The 20,432-nt window shown below is 47.2% G+C and overlaps 1 protein-coding gene across 1 annotated transcript in view; it reads left to right on the top strand.

Annotated features, from left to right (window-relative positions):
• The window catches only part of SLC38A3 (solute carrier family 38 member 3), a 68,234-nt gene extending 50,558 nt beyond the window's left edge, over positions 1-17,676 (top strand). The window contains exons 6-16 of the mRNA XM_028718647.2: positions 209-301; positions 481-562; positions 6,765-6,847; positions 7,323-7,381; positions 9,636-9,794; positions 10,496-10,575; positions 11,059-11,159; positions 11,826-11,950; positions 13,018-13,162; positions 14,518-14,621; positions 15,647-17,676. Of these exons, the coding sequence (XP_028574480.1) occupies positions 209-301; positions 481-562; positions 6,765-6,847; positions 7,323-7,381; positions 9,636-9,794; positions 10,496-10,575; positions 11,059-11,159; positions 11,826-11,950; positions 13,018-13,162; positions 14,518-14,621; positions 15,647-15,751 (1,136 nt within the window). The 3' untranslated portion in view covers positions 15,752-17,676. The remainder of the gene's footprint in view (positions 1-208; positions 302-480; positions 563-6,764; positions 6,848-7,322; positions 7,382-9,635; positions 9,795-10,495; positions 10,576-11,058; positions 11,160-11,825; positions 11,951-13,017; positions 13,163-14,517; positions 14,622-15,646) is intronic.
• The last annotated feature ends 2,756 nt before the right edge of the window (positions 17,677-20,432 follow it).

The following is a 20,432-nucleotide window of genomic DNA, read 5'->3' as shown; positions in this document are numbered from 1 at the left end:
CACCTTCTTGGGGCTAATAATAATAATAATATGTTTATGCAGACAGTTTGAGTACTTGACTTTTAAAAATGACTCTTAGGTGATCAGTGTAATCCCTGTTACATTGGCCTGAAGTCTCAGTTTGTCCAATAGTTGTGTGTCTTGTGCAGATGTGAGTCATTTTGTCTCTCTCTTTCTCTCTTGTCTATTAATTTTTGGTGTTGTCTAGGAATCCGAGCCTATGAACAGCTGGGCTACAGGGCTTTTGGAACTCCAGGGAAATTGGCAGCTGCCGTTGCCATCACACTTCAGAATATTGGAGGTAAGGAAGCCATGGAAAGGAAGCAGCTATGGAGATGGCACAGAGACACACACCAGTTCCCATCCCAGGAAGGCTTTCTGACAGCAAAGTGGGTCACAACGGTTTTCCCAAGCATCTTTACTCCCCTTCATCTGAATGGGACTCTTTTGCACCCTGTTAACTTCTGTCTCCTTCCCTAGCCATGTCCAGCTACCTGTACATTGTGAAGTCTGAAGTGCCTCTCGTCATCCAGACCTTCCTCAACCTGGAGGAGAAAACAACGTAAGTGTCCTCCCCCTTTGGCTCCTGCCTTTGTCTCTCCTACTTACCTACCCAGACAATTTCTGCAACCACCATGGGCCATAGCATCACATGGCTGTGCTCAGCAGAAGGTGAACAGTTATGGGGTGTCAGTGGCACCTAAAAGATGAGGACGAGAGGTGTTGCTCTATCTGCCTTGTTCACTCTCTGCCCTTCTTCCCAATGTCCAATGGAAGAGCCTGACTGATGCAGACTGTCAGTGGGGAACAACTGGCAAACCCTGTCCCCCGTTTTTACTAAACCCTGATCCAGGTGGCTGATCTGCTCCTGGTTCTTTTGTGGGCTTCCCCTATGGCTCTTGCTGCTTCACATGACATTAAGTAGCAAACACTCACATTTCCACCACATCTGTATGTGGCAAGGAGCTGAGTAGCCAAATCCAGTTCTGTGGTGCATATACTGCTATCAGCCTTGCTGCAGGAGAAGGGCTATAACTCAAAGGGAAGGGCACATTCATTACATGCCAAAGGTCCCAGGACCAGTCCATGGCATCTCCAGGTAAGGCTAGGACTGTCCCTTGCCTGAAGCCCTGAAAAGCTGCTGCCAGTCTGTGTAGACAGCACTGAGCTGGGTGCCCCCATCGTTTGACTTGGTATGAGGGTTCAAGTATACCCATCGCCTAACAGAATAGAATTGGGTTTCTGAAACTTGGGTTTCCAGCTGTTTTGGGGCTACAACTCCCATCATCTCTAGCTAGCAGGACCAGTGGTCAGGGATGATGGGAGATATAGTCCAAAAACAGCTGGAAGCCCAGGTTTGGGAAACTGTGGATTGGACTATAGCCATGAGATTGTGCAGGGGGGGGGGAGCCAGGCAGTGGCAGTGCGGAGGCTGCTAAGGAATGAGGCTGTGGTGGCTGCTCAACTGGCCTGCCTTAGGCTTTGCTATGTGGCAAGTTGGTTTGGGGACACATTGTGGTTGTGGCCACAGACAGGCCTGCTGGAGAGGCTGGCCAAGAGGCAAACCAGCAAGGCAAACAGGTCTCCTTTGGGTTATCAGCCCAGTGCTGGACCCTCAGGGGAACTGTAGGCTAGTGCAGAGCCTGATAGGAATGCCCAGGCTGCCCCTTACCAAGGCTACTTCCTACATACTCTTACGCATCTTTTCCTCTCTCGTAGCCATCTTCCCCCTACCTTTATTCATTCTCCTCCCTCCCTGCTTGTGGCTCAGCTCTAGCTAACATCTCTCGCTCTCATAGCAGAGGGATTTGCCTCCTGCTGAGCAGCCTGTCCCAGGGATTTCACGGCATTAAGCCACTACTATTTTTGATTGACGCCAGCGCTGAATAAACCCTCGGCATGGGATTAGACCAGAGTGAACTTCCAATCCTTGCACGATGCATCACTTCCTCCTCCGCCCCTGCCCTGGATGCAGCAGCCCGAATCGTGATTCTGCTCACAGGCTGAGTGGGCTCCAGAAACCCTTTTGCCATGCGTCACATTTAGCCTGTGTGCAAGGCACCAACCTTCTCTGGTTGCTGAGGGGTTAATGCAGTGAGTTGGTACACCCTAGAGAGTCCTAGGGTGTGATCTGGTGGTATGCATGGGGGCCATTTTGTTGAAACTCAGGAAGGCTGGGTCTGGTCAGTGCCTGAATGATGGGAGATTACCTGGGAATCCAATGGATACTACCTTGATTTCTTTGATGGAAGAAAGGGTCAGGGATATAAATTTAATAAAGAAATGTGCTGGTTTGCCATCAGGGAGTCTCTCACTCCCAGGTGTCTTTGGTGCTCACCTGAGACATGTCAAGTGCTGAGCCAACAGCATCCTTCCTTTCCTCAGTGTGATACACATTCCACTTAGTTCTTGGGGAAGTTTATGCCCAACTGGCCATGGCTACTGTAGCAGCAGGCTAAGAATGGGTAACCCAGTCGGTCAGAATAGTAACACAGGTGCCTTGATGATCTAATGGTCATCTCTTGCTCTGCCTAGTTTCCCCTCTGGCCACGCCCGTTCAGCCCCAGGAGGTTGCCCTTGGGCAAATGTGGCAGAAAAAGCTTCCCCCACCCCCTGTACTAGGCCCTGCTTTATCTGCTGACTTACTATTAGGAGAAGCCCCTTGCTGCTGTCACTGCTGCACCATATTGGATACATTGGACAAGACTGAATGTGCTGCAGTTCTGCCCTTGGACCGTACATTGGGGCAAATAATTGTGTGACCTGGGGGCCCTGTGATTTGAGACTCATCGTGCCTGACAGGAAGCAGAATTTCTTTACCCCATGCCATTTTTAGTAGTTCACCCTACCACCACTACCACTTCTCTTTTGCTTGCTTCTCTCTCACTCCCCACTCCCCCCTTTCCTTTAAAGACACTCTCCTTTTGCCTTTGTGAATTTCTGTACTCCAGCCCTTTCCCCCCTTAACCTCCCCGCATAGAATAAAATAACCAACACAAACCTCCCTTCCAAAAATCTTAATACAGATTGGGTAAGCATATTGTTGTACAGATTACCTTGGAGAAGTGTGTTTCGGTTGCATGCTTTATATGAGACGGGGCAGAATTCCGAGTTGCCTGCTGAAAACCTCCTCCGCCTCACAGAAAGATTCGTGAGATCTTGAAATGCCATGGGGTATGTGGGGTAGTGGGGAGGAGAAGGTCAGCAGTGGGTGGGGAGAGGCAGGAGAGATCAGAGACCCAAACCAGCCTGCCTTGGAACCAAAAGCAAAGCCAGCATCTTGCTTCACTTTAAGCTCATCTGACTTTACACACTCTGACAGGGCAAACAGCTATAGGGCTCTGTCTTTCACAGGGAAAGGGACAGATTCAGCAGGATGAGTGGAAGTCAGTGGGGCAAGCTACATGGCTTAGCCTCATGCGCACAGCACAGCCACAGCTGTCCCCTGCAAAGAGCAGCATTATTCATTCATGAGACAGGGAGGTTTTTGTTGCCTAGGCTGTGCTGAGATACAAGGCAGATCAAAGCTTGACGCTGGCTTTCACGTGAACCTCAATGTCCAACGTACAGGGTCATTGCTGCCTGCCCTGCAGGCTCTGTTAGGTTTGGCTTGACCAAACAACACTGCTGTGGCTGGAAGGCTAGGACAACATTGCAGTATTTTGCTTACATTTACACTGTATTGCCCCCCTTAGAGCACCCAATTCCATGTCCCATTGATTGTGAACTTAGTATGCCAACGTAGTTTTATATTTTCTACTGTTTTGGTACTTTTTTTGATAAGCAGTATACAGATTTGAATAAATGAGAAAATAAAATATTAAATCGCCTTTCCGCCAGGGAGCTCAGACCAACATATTAGGGGTTCTCAGATAGTCCCTCATCCAAGGAATTTTCAGTTCTGAGTCCATTTTCAGGTTTGGGGAGTAAGATGATGATGATGAGGACTTCCGGGATAGCGCGAACGGGTAATGGCGGATTCCCTCCGAGCTCTGGAGGGAATCGGCTCCGCTAAGGACGGGTCTTGCCGTGCCGGCGACACGGGGACCCTTAGAAACCGCAGGCGCGGAAGCCTGCGGACATGGTGACTCGGTGGGCACCTTAATCGCCCTCCCTGACCCGCGAAGAGCCTTTTTAAAGGCTACGGAGTGGACCGGAGAGTGGCGTGGTGCTGAGAGTCGATCGCTGCCTTGGCGGAGCGAAGCCGCGAGCCATGACCGGAGAGCGCTATCTTTCTTCCTGAAATTTGGACTGAAACAAATAACCCGTGAGTAGAAGGGAATTTTGGCATTAAAAGTTTTTATACCTAAAATTGAGTACGATCGGGGGTGTGTTAAAAGGAAGTCCGCACCCCCCCCCCCCACAGAAAGATTCAAAGCAAAGAGAGGAGTACTAAGGCGGAAAGACTTTGGCTTTAAAAAGATAACTCTCACGAATTGGATGACAAAGTTATTGTGCTGGAGTGGAAAAGAGAGAATTTTGAAAGTTTCCTTTTCTCCTGGTAATCCCCCCCCTTGGACCCGGGAGCGCCCTGTGTGAGAGCCCGAGGAAAAAGAATAAAGAGTTTGACAGCTGTCAAAAGAGCTGTCAAACGGGAGGCAAAGACTTGGGACTGTGTTATTGGTACTTTTTCGGACTAAAAAAGCTACATTAAAATTGATCTTTTTGAAACAAAGTGACTGGGAATAATAAAGTGGCTGGGAGCTACAAAGAAACGGATTGTTGGAATAGAATCATGATGGAAATCCCCCTGGAGGGAACTAAAGACATTGCAATGGCTGCAGAAGGGAAACTATGGGCAGAGATTGAAAGGATGTTTTTTCTCGTGGGAACTTTACAAGAGCAAAGTACCATAATAAGTAAACAACTGGAGACTTTCGGTTTGGAACTGAGCAACTCTGCCAATGATACAAAGTTGATGGAAAGAAATTCTGCAGCTGCAGAGAAGGAGATAACTTTGGAGCGGGGGGAAAAAGAAGAGGAAGAAGGAGAAGAACTTCAGGTGGAAAAAACCAACCAAAAGCCTGCAACCTCTGGGAACAAAGGAAACAAAGAAAACGATAAGTGGATTACAAATCTGCAAAAGGAGAGAAAGACAAAGGAAGAAGTCCCCAGAATAACTGGAATATTGGACTATATAAGAGTAAACAAGTATGATTGGGGCTTTTTCATCAAGCAGGAGTATGAGAGACTGAGTGGTCCTGAGCAGAAACTGAAACTTATTGAATTGGAAGGAGGAAAAAATGAGAGGCTGGTGACAGAACCTCTTCAAGAAGAGAGGGCCAACAAAATGGATTACCAACAAAATTGGTGGAGAGAGACTAACTGGGGCTCAAGAGCCTCCGATGTGAGAAACCCGGGCTAAAGCAGCCAATCTATTGGGACATTGGTTTGGGAAGGGACAGAAACCGGGGCAGGGCAGGAGGGGAGAGGAGAATAGTTAAAATCTGAGATTTAGAACTGCTATATTATGATTTTTTGATGCAATATCTGAAGGAAGGAATTCATGGGAAAAGAATTTAGGCCGTCCTTAGAGAAAAGATTTATTGTGTAAAACTGGATAAGTTCAAATTGGGTCAAGCATAAGTGACAAATTTTAAGAAAGGATGAGACATTTAAGGGAGGAGAGCAAATAATTTGCTGAGATAATTAATGAAACTGGAATGTGGGAAGGAGGGTGCGGGGAAGTCAATGTTATGCAATTATGTATGTTTTTGTTTTGTCTTTATAAGTTTGTTTGCCTTTTAAAAATTTGAAAACTCAATAAAAATTTATTGGAAAAAAAAAAAAAAAAAGATGATGATGATGATTTATAGCCAGCCACTCTGGGCGGCTTCCAACAGAATATTCAAAACACAATAAAACATCAACCATTAAAAACTTCCCTAAACAGGGCTGCCTTCAGATGTCTTTTAAAAGTAAGATACTGTGGTACCTTGGGTTAAGTACTTAATTCGTTCCAGAGGTCCGTACTTAACCTGAAACTGTTCTTAACCTGAAGCACCACTTTAGCTAATGGGGCCTCCTGCTGCCGCCACGCCGCCAGAGCACGATTTCTGTTCTCATCCTGAAGCAAAGTACCTGAGGTACTGTTTCTGGGTTAGCGGAGTCTGTAACCTGAAGCGTATGCAACCCGAGGTACCTCTGTAGTTGTTTATTTCCTTGACATCTGATTGGAGGGTGTTCCACAGGGCTGGTGCCACTACCGAGAAGGCCCTCTGCCTGGTTCCCTGTAACCTTGCTTCTCGCAGTGAGGGAACCACCAGAAGGCCCTCAGAGCTGGACCTCAGTGGGGGTGGCGACGCTCCTTCAGGTATACCAGGCCGAGGCCGATCCCATCTGAGATTTTGGTGCTTAGTTGTCCATTATCCACTTCTAAGTAGAGCTGAAATTCTATTTTAGAATTGCAGGTCAAGTTTTATAACCTGCAAAACTGCACCAAAGTTCAAGTTTATGAGGTGATGTCGGAAGAAACTCTCCTGCATCTAACACTGTAGTCAGTGTCAGATACTGCAGAGTTTCTCCTGACATTGCCCCACACAAATTTATGCTTACAGTGTGAACAAAACTTGCTGTGTGGAAAGCTCAGCGGGGTCTGAGGGCACAGGATGCTGTCACCTTGGTGAAGCTAAGCAGGCCTGGGCCTAGTCAGGGGCTGGGTGGAAGCTCCAGGCCTTGCGTCACCTGATTATATATATGTACTATTTAGCGTTTTCTCATCCAAAGGCCTGCAGAGGATATAATGTTGACCTTTGTCATTCCAGGGACTGGTACATGAATGGGAACTATCTAGTCATCATGGTCTCTGTCAGTATCATCCTTCCCCTGGCCCTCATGAAACAACTGGGTAAGTCTCCCTGAGCAGCGGATGGGAATGATGAGCATAATCTTGGGAATTTGTCTTACCTGCCGTTTATGGAGGGTTACCAGCAGCTGCTTCAGTGGGTTTGTTGTGCAAAAGGGTATGTCAATTACATGGGAGAGAGCCACACAATTTTCATGTATATGCACATATTCCTTAGCAGCCTGAGATCACACCACAGGGAAATGGCTCCCATGCGACAGGGTGGGTGGGGAAGGAGGCCTTGGTTCTGTCTAGTCCTGCCAGAAAGTACCCAGAATCGCCCGTTACTCCACAGGTTCCCCATCCAGACTTGAGAGAGTGACAGAGGGTGATTCATGAACCCAGAAACCCACCATTTCTCATGGCAGTTTCTGTACCCTGAACAGAGTTGGGGTCTGTAACACCTGAGGAAGTGGAGAATGATCCATTCCAGAAGTATTTCAAGACCCCTGCAACTTTCTGTTTTCTCTCTTCCCAGGTTATCTTGGTTATGCCAGTGGTTTCTCCCTCAGCTGCATGGTGTTCTTCCTTATTTCGGTGAGTTGTTGAATAGGGAGCAGCTGCTTGTATTACTCTCAAGTCCTCTCAGTAATTTTATTTCTTGATAGGACAACCCTGGGCACATCTAATTAGACATAAGCCTCATTGAGTTCAACAGGGCTTACTTCCAAATAAGTATGAAATGGTGGTCTTGTTATTAACTGATGGCATGTTTATATTGCCCTGCTACCTCCTAGCAGTTTAGTGCAACATATCTAGCCCACCCCCACCCCTCCATCCTCATACCACTTTTATCCTCACAACAATGCTGTGATGCGGATTTGGCTGAGAGTTTGTGAAGGTCACCCAGTGGGCTTCATGGCTGGGTGGAAATTTGAACTCAAGACCCTCCAATTGTAATGCAGCACTCCACCTATTACACACCATGTCAGATCTGCAGCCAATTATAGACCCCTTTGTGGTCACTACTGTCAGCTCCCTCATTGGCATTAGTTGCTTGGAGATCCAATTAAGAGTCTTCGAAGGGAAGTGGAACAACAACAACAAGAAGAAGAAGCATACTTTTTGTGAGATGTTCATTTCAGAAGAAGAGAGTTTGGTGTAGTAATCGTACTAGGACCAAGATTCAAATCCCTGCTCAGACATGAAGCTCACTGAGTGGCCTTCGTCCTGTCACCACCAACTCTCATCCCATCCCACCTCACAGGGTTGTTGTGAGGGTGAAAGCAGGACAGGGGAAAAGGGAAGTGTGTCTGCTTTCCTGAGCTCCTTGGAGAAAGGCCAAGAAAACAAATAAAAATAAGATCCCCACTGGCAGGATTTTGCACTTAGGTTCCATGGGAACAGAGCTTCAGAGCCTGGCACTTGTTGTGAAACCATCGTTTTCTTGCGAGTAGCCAGCAATCTTAACTGAACCTGGTCCTGCCAGAGCCTTAACCTGCTGTTGAAATGCCCCCACTTCTGGGCTGCGTCCATACCAGTAGGCTGACCAAAGAACAGAATTCTGTATCGGTTCCTGCTGCAAAGCTTGGGTGATGACTCCAGTTTTGCAAGTGCTGTTGAACTGTCAGAGTGGATAGTGAGCAACGTGCCCCTGGCCATTTCAGCAACAGCCAGCGAGAGAGAAGCGTCACAGCATTCTTGCTTCCTTGTCAGCAACACTGATCTATTTCTGGACAAAGAGGAAGCCTCGCGCAGAGTGAAGGGAGAAAGCCGAGATCTCAGTGAATGGGGCTGTCCCTGCTCACTCAGTCCCACAGTTCATTGGGAAGGAGATGCAGGCACAGTCAGTGGGGTTTTGTTTCCCAGTTGTCTTTTACACCCTTTTAAGCTGCCATCAGCCTCCCAAGAAAAGCCAAGTCTTAAACTTGAAGAAGTCATTTAATCACACAAAATACTGGTGCTTGAAAAAACAGTCGCAGGAAGTATTCATAGCAAATTAAGTCACATCCTTCACCCTGGCTTCTCATCAGGACAACTACCCTAAAGGAATCTTGCTTTTTCTAACACCCCAGTTCTCTAAATACGCGTAGCTGTGATATCTTGCAGAATATAGCTGCAGCGTGATTCTCACTTGGGCTTCTTTGTCCTGCTTGCACTCGCTGTTCTAATGGGTTGCGACCAAACATTAGGCACGAACGGTCGTTCTACATAGCTAGCTAGCATGGTGGTGGCCCAAATGTTTTTAGAATGCCTTAAATGGGAGCCCTCTCCATTCCCATCTCCACACCATCATTTTTTTCTGTCAGTGGTTGCACCAGCACATGGCCTTTTCTGATGTGGCCCCTTGGTAGTAGAACTCCCTCTCTAAAGTTGTTTGGTTGGCACTCTTTCTAAGGGCTTGTCCATACCTCCATTTGCCTGCCTGCAGGTTACCACTGAATGGGACCAAACCAATCAGCTTTACCATGGATTTCCATTTGTTCTAATTCAGTAGGTAAGAGTGGGAAAGCTGCAGCCCAAACACAAAACTGCACATGTTTATATACTGCCTTTTTCTCCAAGGAGTTCACGGTGGTGTCCATGGTTCTTCTCCCCATTTCACCCTCACAACAACCCTGTGAGGTAGGTTAGGCTAAGAGATGGTGACTGGTCCAAGGTCACCCAGCTTCATGGCTGAGTGGGGATTCGAACCTTTCTCTCCCAGGTCATAGTCCAACTCTCTAACCATTACACCACACTGACTCATACAAACACCCACAAACACATTTATTGTCTATTGTTGAGACTAATCTAAGGCAAAATAAGCCCAGACAATCATTCCTAACAGGGTTTCTTGATCCCATCTCAGGTCATATACAAGAAGTTCAACATTCCCTGTCCTCTTCCTGACCGGGTCAACACCACCGTCAGCCTCAATTACACACCAGTCAGCATGAACAACAATCAGGACGAACAAGCAGTGGAAGACGGCATCTGCTCTTCGAGCTTGTTCACCCTCAACTCTCAGGTCAGACTAGCAAACAATACATAAATATTCATTAACCTAAGTAACATATCATATCAAATCTGGGGAAACCTGTCTGGCTGAATCTGGTTCTCTAGTTATAGGATCAACACTGAGGCTGGGCACTGTGCAGAGACAGTGGCACGGTCTTGCATCCTGAACCACTGGCAGACCATGCAATGGAAGTAGAGGGGACAGATAGAGCTATAGTGAGAATGGGTTAGGGTTACCTGCAGGGCAGATAAAGGGAAGACACGGTGGTTCAGTGGAAAGACTTGGCTAAACAATCAGGTTTTGAGCCGGGTGTTTGAAGGAGGGAGAGGGAAGGAGGCAGCCTGACGGTCAGAAGCAGTGAAGTGGTTTGAAGTGCAAGGAGCAACATGGCCAAAGGACTAAAAGTGGGCCATGGAGGGCAGGATTGCAGAGGAGACTGAGAACTGATGAACCTGCATCAGAAGAGCAAGATGTGAGAAAAGTTCAGTTTGTGCCAATGAGAGATCCCCCCCCCCCCAATGTAGGGAAGATCAGGAGCCTGGCTGAGGAGGGAAGGGTTGAACAGTCCCTTTCCCATGTGAAAAGTGTAATGTGTAGTTGTACCTCTTACTGGAAGTTGCTATGGGGCTATGACAACAAAGGTCTTGGAAATGGGAGCATGATCAGTGGTCAGCTGACACCCTCTTCTTCTCCCTCTCTCTTCCTTGCAGACAGCCTATACTATCCCCATCATGGCATTCGCTTTTGTGTGTCACCCTGAGGTCCTGCCTATCTACACGGAGCTGAAAGAGTGAGTGTTGGATCCATAGTTGCAGCATGTACATTTTGTGCAGATTGCATGCATGCACTGTGCATCAAGGAAAATTCTCGTTGATTCTCCATTAGACCGCAGCTCCAAGCCAGCAAATGGCCTGTTTGATTCCATTCAGTAAAGGAGCAAGTGTGTCCTTTATAGAACTCCGTTGATCAGGCTCCCCTTTCTTGGGTTTGCCTGAACATCAGTTCCAAGCGCTCAAGGGAACTAGTGCCTGTTTGGGAGATGCTAGGCATGTCATCAGATAAGCTGTGGCCTTGTATAGTTTGCTTTGGCAGGATGAACTGGAGCCATCTCAGATCTTGGGCCTTTTATTCTAGCTGGGTGCCTCTTTGTCTTCAAGAAGGTATGTAGAGAAGCAGCTGGGATTAGGAAGGAAGCGTCAGTTAGTGAGGGCCTGTGCCTTTAAACAGTTAGGAATTTGGTTCTTCTCATGCTGTGTTTCTGCCTGTCTTTTAGCCCAACCAAGAAGAAGATGCAGTGCATCTCCAACATCTCCATCGCTGTCATGTACATCATGTACTTCCTGGCCGCCCTTTTTGGCTACCTCACTTTCTATGGTAAGTCCCTTCCTCGGGGTACCCAAGTGGTGGAGGAGAGGTATATACACACACCTCCCTGGGACCAGAATGTAGAATTTTCTTGTGGGGGGGGGGCTAACACTTCACTAGTACAGACCCTGCATATTCTTCTGGTGCCCAAATCGTTGATCAGAATCACAAGTGCCAGAGCTCTTTCCACATTTTACAAAGCATTTCCCAGTAGTCAGCCATAATAGCTAGTTTAGCCCCATCCCATGCGTTTTGCTAAAGGACTTTTAGATAATAATAGTAACTACTACTACTACTATTATTATTATTATTATTATTATTATTATTATTATTATTATTATTTCCTTTGAGTCCTTCCATTGCAAACAAACTAAATTGCTTTGTCTTGTTATTTTAATGTTGTGCAACACAATCCTATGCATGTTTGCTTGGAAGCAAGTAGGAACTCCTGGGGTCCTTTGGGAGGAAGGGCAGTGGTATCAATTTAATACATAGTATTCTGTGGGATTCACTTCCATTGTTCACATGCATAGATTTAGGGCAGAAACACCTACATAGCCTTTCCTTCTAAGAAACAGTTCTGTCGCGCCCCAAACCTGGGATGCAAAGAGACACCTTGCTTAGGTACACAGCCTGATCAATAATGGACGTGCTGTTCTTGGTTGTCCCCTGCAGGCCAGGTAGAATCAGAGCTGCTACATACCTACAGCAGAGTAGATCCGTTTGATGTGCTGATCCTGTGTGTGCGGGTGGCTGTGCTGACTGCTGTGACACTGACGGTACCCATTGTTCTCTTCCCGGTGAGTCTCCTTTTCATCAAATTGTGTGTGCCTGTGGTTTCCTACACCACATACCAGAAACCAGTCTAATTGTCTACTGTCCCCTTTTTAGACTGCCTGCCCATCCTTGTCTATAATTGGTAACTGAACCAGAGTACAAATAGTTTACTACAGAAATGTACAATGTGGCTGAAAGCCCACATTGCAGAGTTAGAAAGGGCAGTAAGCAATATCTAAGCATCTGTAGAAAACCAAGGGAGAGGGAAAAGAGCATTAATGATTGCTGTGGTGTCTCACGATTGCTGTAGGTGGAACCCAAGTATCAGTTTATATCTTACCACAGTGACATGTTTGTTGCTAGGGATCCAGAGAACCTGGGCACCATTCTGCACATTTAGCCCTTTGTATGAAGCAGGGCCCTGTGACTTGGTCCAAATTTAACCACAAAAGTAAAAATCTGAAAAGATCAGCTCCGCCTACCTGGATGCTGCTTAACACAACAAGCTAAACTCAAAAGGGAGGGATCTGCAGAACAAGTTCCCAACAGCAACCACAATGCTGGGATAAAAGTATTTTTACTGTGGAGCACCCCACCACCACCACCGAACATCAGTGTTGCTGCAGCTTTCCTGGAGGGGTTGTGGCACTGCAGCAGTGAGGTCAGGGCTGTGTGGATGAACTGATGGAGCCTATCTGGTGGTTCTGCTGGTGCATCCACACAGCGCTGACGGCTGCCCTGCCCTAACACAAGCTAGGTAAGCTGCAGCAACACCAATGGTGGAAGGGTGGCATAACCCCATCAAATCGGCCACTACTGCTAGCTTCCAGTTAAGTCAAGGCTGTTGGTGGTTGGTTGGGTAGTGGATTGAATTGGCTGGGATATGGACAGAAGCAACCAGAGCCCACCAAAATGCAGGTCACAAATAGGCATCGGAGTCCAAAATCAGAAGAAATCACGTTTATATCCAGTGGAGCAAGGGGACAAATGGGGAATATGGTGTCAATGTAGGCCTAAGTTCTTTTCCAGTTAAGAATTGTGAATTATTCCTTAAGAATGGGGTCTGACCATACCTTCCTCCACTCTCCAGGTACGCCGGGCAATTCAGCAGATGCTGTTTCAAGACAAGGAATTCAGCTGGATTCGGCACACCATAATTGCTATCATACTGCTGACTTCTATCAACTTGCTTGTCATTTTTGCTCCTTCCATCCTGGGCATCTTTGGACTGATTGGTGAGTCCTGCTTTCAAGGGTTCTCTTTTTCCTAACCTCAATCCCTTTGTTTGCCATTGCCACACTCTACCTGCACCTTCCCCTTGGGTGAACCGTGCAAATATGACTTGCAATAATACAATAATATAAATTTTGGAAGCTTTAGGGAAAACTGTTGGAGAGAAGATATGCGTCTTGTGTGCTGAGCAGATCACTTTCTTTCCTTGTGGTTCCTGCGTTCTGGTAGCCTTTAACAAAGAGAGATTAGGGAAGTTTAAAAAGCTGGATACAAGCACTGCATGGATTGCCCTTGCACAATAATACTGTACAGCCAAATGGGAGTCCACTTTTGTCTGTCTTTAAATTATCCTCCTTGCTATTGGGTCATGGTATTCCCATGATACACTTTGGGCCATGGAGAGGAGGATAGATGAGCTGGTTCTTTGGTCGAAAGAGACCAATTCATACATTGAAGGAAAGCAGAGAGCTCTTTCAGCTCTTCTTCCTGTCTCCACTGTGGCTAAGCTTCAGTGCTCATGAGGAAATATAAAATCCTTCATGTAGAAAAAGCAGTCAAGTGACTTTCTCATAACCAATTCCAATATCGTAATTTTTACTTCCCTGTAAAATGGAGTTGCACTCTGACTTGGACTGTGTACACAGCATTTAAAGCACACCCACACAGCTTCCCCCAGAGAATCCTGGGAATTGTAATTTACCCTCGCAGAGCTACATACTTTCCCAGCATTCTTTGGGGGAAGCCATGGGCTTTAAATGTATGCTGTGTATTTGTTGAGGGTATTGGTTTACGGGTAGTACTCCACAGAAGGGCAGTTTTTACACAAAAATCACCCCTCCGATACAGCTCTGATGCTGGAAGAGCAATCCAGTCTTCACAGTGATGAAATAAACTCTTGAGTCAGAATGATGATAGAGACTACTTGGGGGAGAATAATTCCTCTCTGCTGCCTTGAGAACATGGATGCAACTCCACATCTCCGGTCTCCCATTCTGCTGCCCAAAGGCCCCGTTTTTCCAAGGATCAAGGCTACCGCCAGCAACCTGTTTGTTTGCAGTGTGATTTCAAAGGACTTAATTTTTTTCATTCCCAGCTCCCCAACCACTGTTTGAGGAGAGAAAGAAAACACCATTCCTAAGGCAGGAAATCAATAGCTTGTCTGGCCTCTGCCAGGGATGTGGGGCAAGGCCAGGGGCCCGTCAGCACAGCTTGTTTTGCTTTCTCCTAGGAAAAACAAGTGGCGAAGGGTGGGTGGATAGCTTAGTGTTCTCCCTTTCTGGAGGTGTGTGTGTGTGTGTGTGTGTGTGTGTGTGTGTGTGATTGTCACTAGAATTTCTTCTCTTCTGGTCTCTTCCAGGTGCCACATCGGCCCCCTGCCTGATATTCATCTTCCCAGCAATATTCTACATCCGGATCATGCCCAAGGACAAGGAGCCCACGAAATCCCCTCCCAAGATCCTGGTACGTACTGTTTAGGAACCCAGCTTGGCCTAAAGACCTTTGGGGGTGTCTATAAAGGAGTGGGGTGTGCTGCTGGTTGTGTGAGGTGTGGGCCTCCTGCCCAATGGGCCCTCCTATCTGTCCACATGAGGAAATCGCCCTGCCGGCACTGCTGTTCTTGAACTGTCCTCTCAGTGAAGGCAGTTGTGGGGATGCTTCTCATCTGGGGAACTGCTAATTGCTCATGACGCCAGTAATCTTTTCATCAATCAAGAACGCAAGTCAGGGGTTCAGAGACAATCAGATACCATCATAATTCTGACCGCAGTAACCTCGAGTCCATAGGTTGTAAAGTCAGGAGCACAGAAAATCAGTTGGGCCATCCTTGTAGATATACCTCCATCAGGTTCCCTCTGACCTCTTAACAGGAGAAAAATTATGGCTATTTTATATGACCATAAGGCTTTCTCACCTGGGAAGAGATCAATAACTCTAGCTTTGGAAAGCAAAGTTTTTGTCATCGTAAACATTATCAGAGCGATGTACAAGGTTGTGAAGGTTATAACTTGTTGTAGATGAGGGACGACCAACTGCAAGGATCACTCTGTCCTACAGACAGCGGCCTGGAAGCTAGGGACAAATTTGGCTGCACAAGACACACTCTTTAAGTAAAGCTGGCGCTATGTAGCAGCCAGGGTTTCATAGTGTGGAAGTGCATGCTCTTGGCATGCTTGGCGGCTTCATAGATAGAACCCAGGTAAGAAGCGAAACATTGAATTCTTGGATATATATTCTCTCATGCGGCTTCAGGAGACACTTTCTTTCATGACCAGAAAGTCTGCCTGTGCTTTTACTGAACCAAAAATGGGCAGGATTGCCAGGAACCACTTAAAATTCCTTTGAGAGCCAAATCTGGCCTGTGAGTTACGAGCTGGCTATCCTTGATCTAGGTGATGGGGAGTTTAGAGGAGCAGGGCTGAAGACCCGGGCCAAAAAGCCCCTTTCCTTTTCTGTGAGTGACCCTCCTTTTCTCCCCCCCCCCACAGGCAGCCCTCTTTGCATGCCTTGGCGTGCTCTTCATGATCATGAGCCTCAGCTTCATCATCATCGACTGGGCATCGGGTGGCGGGAAGAGCGGAGGCAGTCACTAGACAAGGCCCGGACCCTCACAACTGTGGATCAACGCCTTGGGAAACTCGGCCAGCTTTGATACATTTCCTGCTCCCCTACCTCTGCTAGTACTGTGCCGTAATTTAGTCCACAGCTCCGCTCTGAGCCAAGGGGGCGCTGTTCCGTTACTCAGTTCCTACACGCGACCCCATTGAGCCAGGGGGGCTGCTGCTGGCTAGACCAAGCCGGAAACCAGTTCCTAAACTTTTTGAGCATTTGTTTTAATCTCACTGTCTGGGATGGGCCAGACCAACGGCGCCTGAGGAACAGGCAAATGAGGGAAATAGGCCAATCCAGAGGGGTGGGAGGGTTGCTGTGGGATGTCTGTCCTTATATGTCCAGTATGTCTAGCCCAGCCTGAGGCAACTGGAGAGTCAAGGGCAGGAACAGGAGGAAATTGGGGGAGGGGACTGTGGCTAAAGAGCCTGAGAGTAGAGCTTTGGCCTGAGGTTCACCACTGACAAGGGAACTGGAGCCAGGCCTTCCTACAGAATTACGGTACTGGGGCCACAAATTGGAAGTAAATGCTTTCAGACAGGGAGAGAGGGGCAGAATGTTTCTGTTTGGTTTTTAAAGTCTTAATAGCCTCAGCCCCCACCAGCCACAGGGCTTTTGTCCCTCTCAGAAGTTGCTTCCTGAGCCCTTGTTGTTCCTTGGTGGGGGAAGTGGGAGTTCTTCCCTCAGACTTGGTCCTGTTCCCTCTGCTAGGGTGTGAGCCTTATGATGAGCCTCATGATCAACGCTCCTCTCTCAGGGCAAGGGGATGCTCAGGGCAGAGGTCATGGAGGCCTTGCTCTCTCCCATCTTTGTGCAGCTACCTGTACCACACAAAACACATGCAAACAAGTATGACCTCATTGCCATCGCTAAGGTGGCCACAGGTCTTGGAACTGACTGGCTGGCGGATGGGAAGCGATTTGGAGATGTCGGCCTTTCTGAACTGTCGGTTGGGGTGCAGGTTTACGCTGGCTTTCCTTAGCGCATGCCTGAGCTTCTCTTAGGGAGGTGAAGCAGAGATGGTTGGCATTTTGGGCAAACGGTTAGCTGTGAGCAACAGAGCTCTTCCTCCTTCATACAAGGTGGGATGGGAAGCAAGCCTGTGTCAGCGAAATCAAACCCCTGTTTCTGTCTCCTCATTCCATTAGGTAACGGCAAGAAGTCATCACATTGGGTGGAATTCAATGTTGTGCGATGATTAACGTTCCGCCTGCTCAAATACTTTTGGCTTGCGGGGTGAAATGATCCCCTCTCTCCTCCCCACACGTGCCGTTTCAGGGTTTCTCCCGAACCTCCCCTCCAGTCAGTTTCAGGGGGGGCGAATCCCAGTTGCGCAAGTAGAAGTCCTTGCACAGGACTTCTGCAGATGGGGCTCCCTAAGTGAATCCCACCCAATGTCTTTTAAGACAGTACGGCATTGAGACCTCTCTGAGGTTCCTGTGTCCTGAAAGGGTCCACCGCCTGAGGCAATGGAAATGGATCTGTCCATCCTAGAGACTGGTCCCTCCCCACTAACACATCACAGTGGCCTCTCTTCCTATCTGCCAGCAGTTGCTTGAACATGTTGGGAAGTGTAGCCCTGCCACCAAGCTGGTCCGCCAGCCTAACTGGTCACTAGGACTTGATTGCTGCTAATTTCGGTAGGCTAGGAGAATTTGCATTCATTTTGTTTTGTACATACTGATGTTGCTTTTCCTCCAATTTGTAGCAGGCATGAGATTCCAATGGAATTGTATTTATATAGCTGCTTTCCCGAATTGGCAAGGATTTGCCCTCCATTGAGTCCCCGCTTTTCCTTCAGTGTAATTTATGTACGATCAGATAGGCATTCAGTGTTCCCCCTGAACTAGGATATGAGGCCTTGTGTAATAGCAGATCAGGAGGAACAAATGGATCTTCCTCATCTTTACTCTCTGATCTTGTCATTGTCATATTTTATATATATCTAGGAGAAAATATTCATCATGGCTTCTTCCTAAATCAGAGGTGGCCTCCCAAATATGCACTTGTTTGAAATGCTCTGAAATCTTTCATACCTCATCTTACTGTAGTCAGCCTGGGCCTCGCAAGCTCAGAAGAAAAAGGAGGAAAAAAGCCGCTGAGAACATATCAAAAGCAGCAGAAGGCCACCTGAGAAGGCCACTTGAGAAGGGAAACTCAAAAGAGTCCAGTAGTTGCCAACGGGGTAGTCATTTGTCCCATAGGGAGCTGCCTTACACCAGGTCCTTCTAGCCTAGCGAAGCCTACTCCCCAGAAGCGAGCCAGTGGCTCTCCTGGGGTTGTTGGACTCCATCAGCCCCAGCCAGCATGGCCAATGGTCAAGTTTGGTGGGAGCTGTAGCCCAACATCATCAGGAAAGTCACATGTTCCCTGTCCCTCTTTTACTCTTGACTGCCCTCCAGGGTCTTCAGCAGAAATCTTTCCTGTCACCTGGTCCTTTTAACTATAGATGTGAAGGGTTGCACTTGGCCAGGGGGGTTGCACTTGGTTCTTTCTGTATGCCAAGCACAGGCTCAGTCATTCAGCCACAGACAGGGGCCTTCAGCTGCCACCCATGTGTAAGGGGAAATGTAGGGTTGATGGAGTCAAAGCAGTGATCTTCAAGCTGCACCAGCTGCAGTGCTCTTTACCACCAATGGGTGTCCTATTGACTTTGCTGATGGTCACGTGTGAGAAATGACCAGGTTGGAAATAACAACTCCAGGTCTAAGTTGGAAAGCGAACCTCCGGAACTGGGAGTATTGCATCGAAGGAAAAGCATATCCCTGTATCTGACCCCCCTGGTCCAGTCTTCTAGTGAGTAACACTTGTAGGTCTGCATTTCATGTAGGGTGGGAGACTTTTCAACCCACCTCTGCATTTATATGGCTTTGGCAGCAGCTCAGAGTGTGAAAATTAGCAGAAAGCTTTTCAAAGCCTGGAGGTATGAGTAGGTCATTGTTTAATATCAAGCCCCTGTTGAAGGCTTGGGCTGTAATCTTAACCCTCACTTACCTGGGAGTAAGCCCCATTGAATTCAATAGGACATGATTAGAAATGTGCTGTAAACTATGGTGGCAGGTTGAAAAATTGAAAACCACGTCTCCCCCCCTGGAACACAGGGAACAGTGGACTTCTTTGCTGTGAAGGATTGACTGCTGTCAATAGCTTAGGAAATAAAGGAGTACTTGGACCGGGGTGATGAATACTGGGCCCTTCAGAAGTGGCTGAAGTACAACTCCCATAATCCCTGACTGTTGGCCATTCTGACTGCCAGGGCTGATGGGAGCTAGAGTCCAACAAGGAACATTGGTTCCCCACCCCTGAAATATAAGATTCATGTGTAATTTGGGGCAAGGAGTTAATGGAGACCTGAAGAGGAGGTTGTGTGTAGAATGAGTGACACACAAGTAGGACTTCATGGAGCTGAGCTCATTCCAGAATGAGAAAACCATGGGAGACTGTATGGTAAAATTCAGCATCTCTGAACTGCTGTCATGTTCCTATAGCTTGAAGTCTTCTAAGGGTAGGAGAATTCAATGGAGCATTTCTTCCCATTTAAGTAATATCTGGTGTGCAGCCCTCCCACTAGGGAATGAAATCTGAAATATGTAATTGGTTCTTTCTTGAGAAGCACAGGATTATGGGGCTAGTTGTTTAATAGCAAGAACCTTTGGTTGTACTAGGGCGGTAGTTTTCACAGAGGAAGCCCAAGAAGCTTCTGAGGAACTTTGGTGTCCCCACCAGCACTGAATAATATATTTTCTTTCCATTTATATCATAATTTATTTCCAATTGACCTTTTCCAATTGTTATTATGCAGTGGGAAGCTGATGACACTTGTAAAAAAATTTCCCGCTTTTCTCCCATAATATTGAGGAACCTTTCCCAGACCTTTCAGCATTCATCTGACAAAAGTAGATCCACTGAGTTGTGCAGGAAAGCGAAACAGCATTTTCTTCGTAAAAGGGGGCAGGTGCTGAGTAAGTGAAATGAACAAGCATCTTCCATAGGACCCTGTGACTGGCACACCACAACAAAAACATTTGGATACTTCAAAGTGCACTTTCCCTTATGAATAACAAAAGCGTATTTCTGGACTTGGAGGTAATAGCCCTGTAAACTTTTCATTATGTTACGCGGCCAGCACCAAATGCGGGTACCTTCAGTATTTCAGAAGCTATTGTGTACCAACAAAACGGCTCGCATTTGATCCATATTGGAGCAAGAAAAGGCATTCTAGGAGCCATCATGAGTACATTTTCAGAATGCATGTGCTCTCTTAATAGGTATGAATTCAATACTCACTAACAACTTTGATTACACAAGTGCTATAACTATTAAATAGGTACAGGTGGAGCTATTCAGCATCCTGGCCAGGTGACTCTCCCTCCTATCCGTCGTACATCTGATAAGAAGCAGAGTCATCAGGTGAGCTGATATGATGAACCAGCATATATTCCTGGAAATAAAATCTCAGGCAGGAAAGGAGATGCCTACAATCCTGGAGTTCCTGAGATGAAAAACACTGGATCCCTGCTCTTACCATCCCTATGGTACTCACTTCTGCATTCACAGATGGGCGGCTTTGCTCTGCCCATTCACATGGCACTCTTGCCCATGCACGGCAGCATCCTGTGTAGGTTCTGCGCAGAAAAGGGGAAGCATCAGGGCCTCTCATTTTCC

This window comes from Podarcis muralis, chromosome 2, assembly GCF_964188315.1.
Source record: "Podarcis muralis chromosome 2, rPodMur119.hap1.1, whole genome shotgun sequence".
Classification (NCBI taxonomy): domain Eukaryota; kingdom Metazoa; phylum Chordata; class Lepidosauria; order Squamata; family Lacertidae; genus Podarcis; species Podarcis muralis.
The sequence above is the reverse complement of the archived record's forward strand: the minus strand, read 5'-3'. Positions and strand labels throughout refer to the sequence as shown.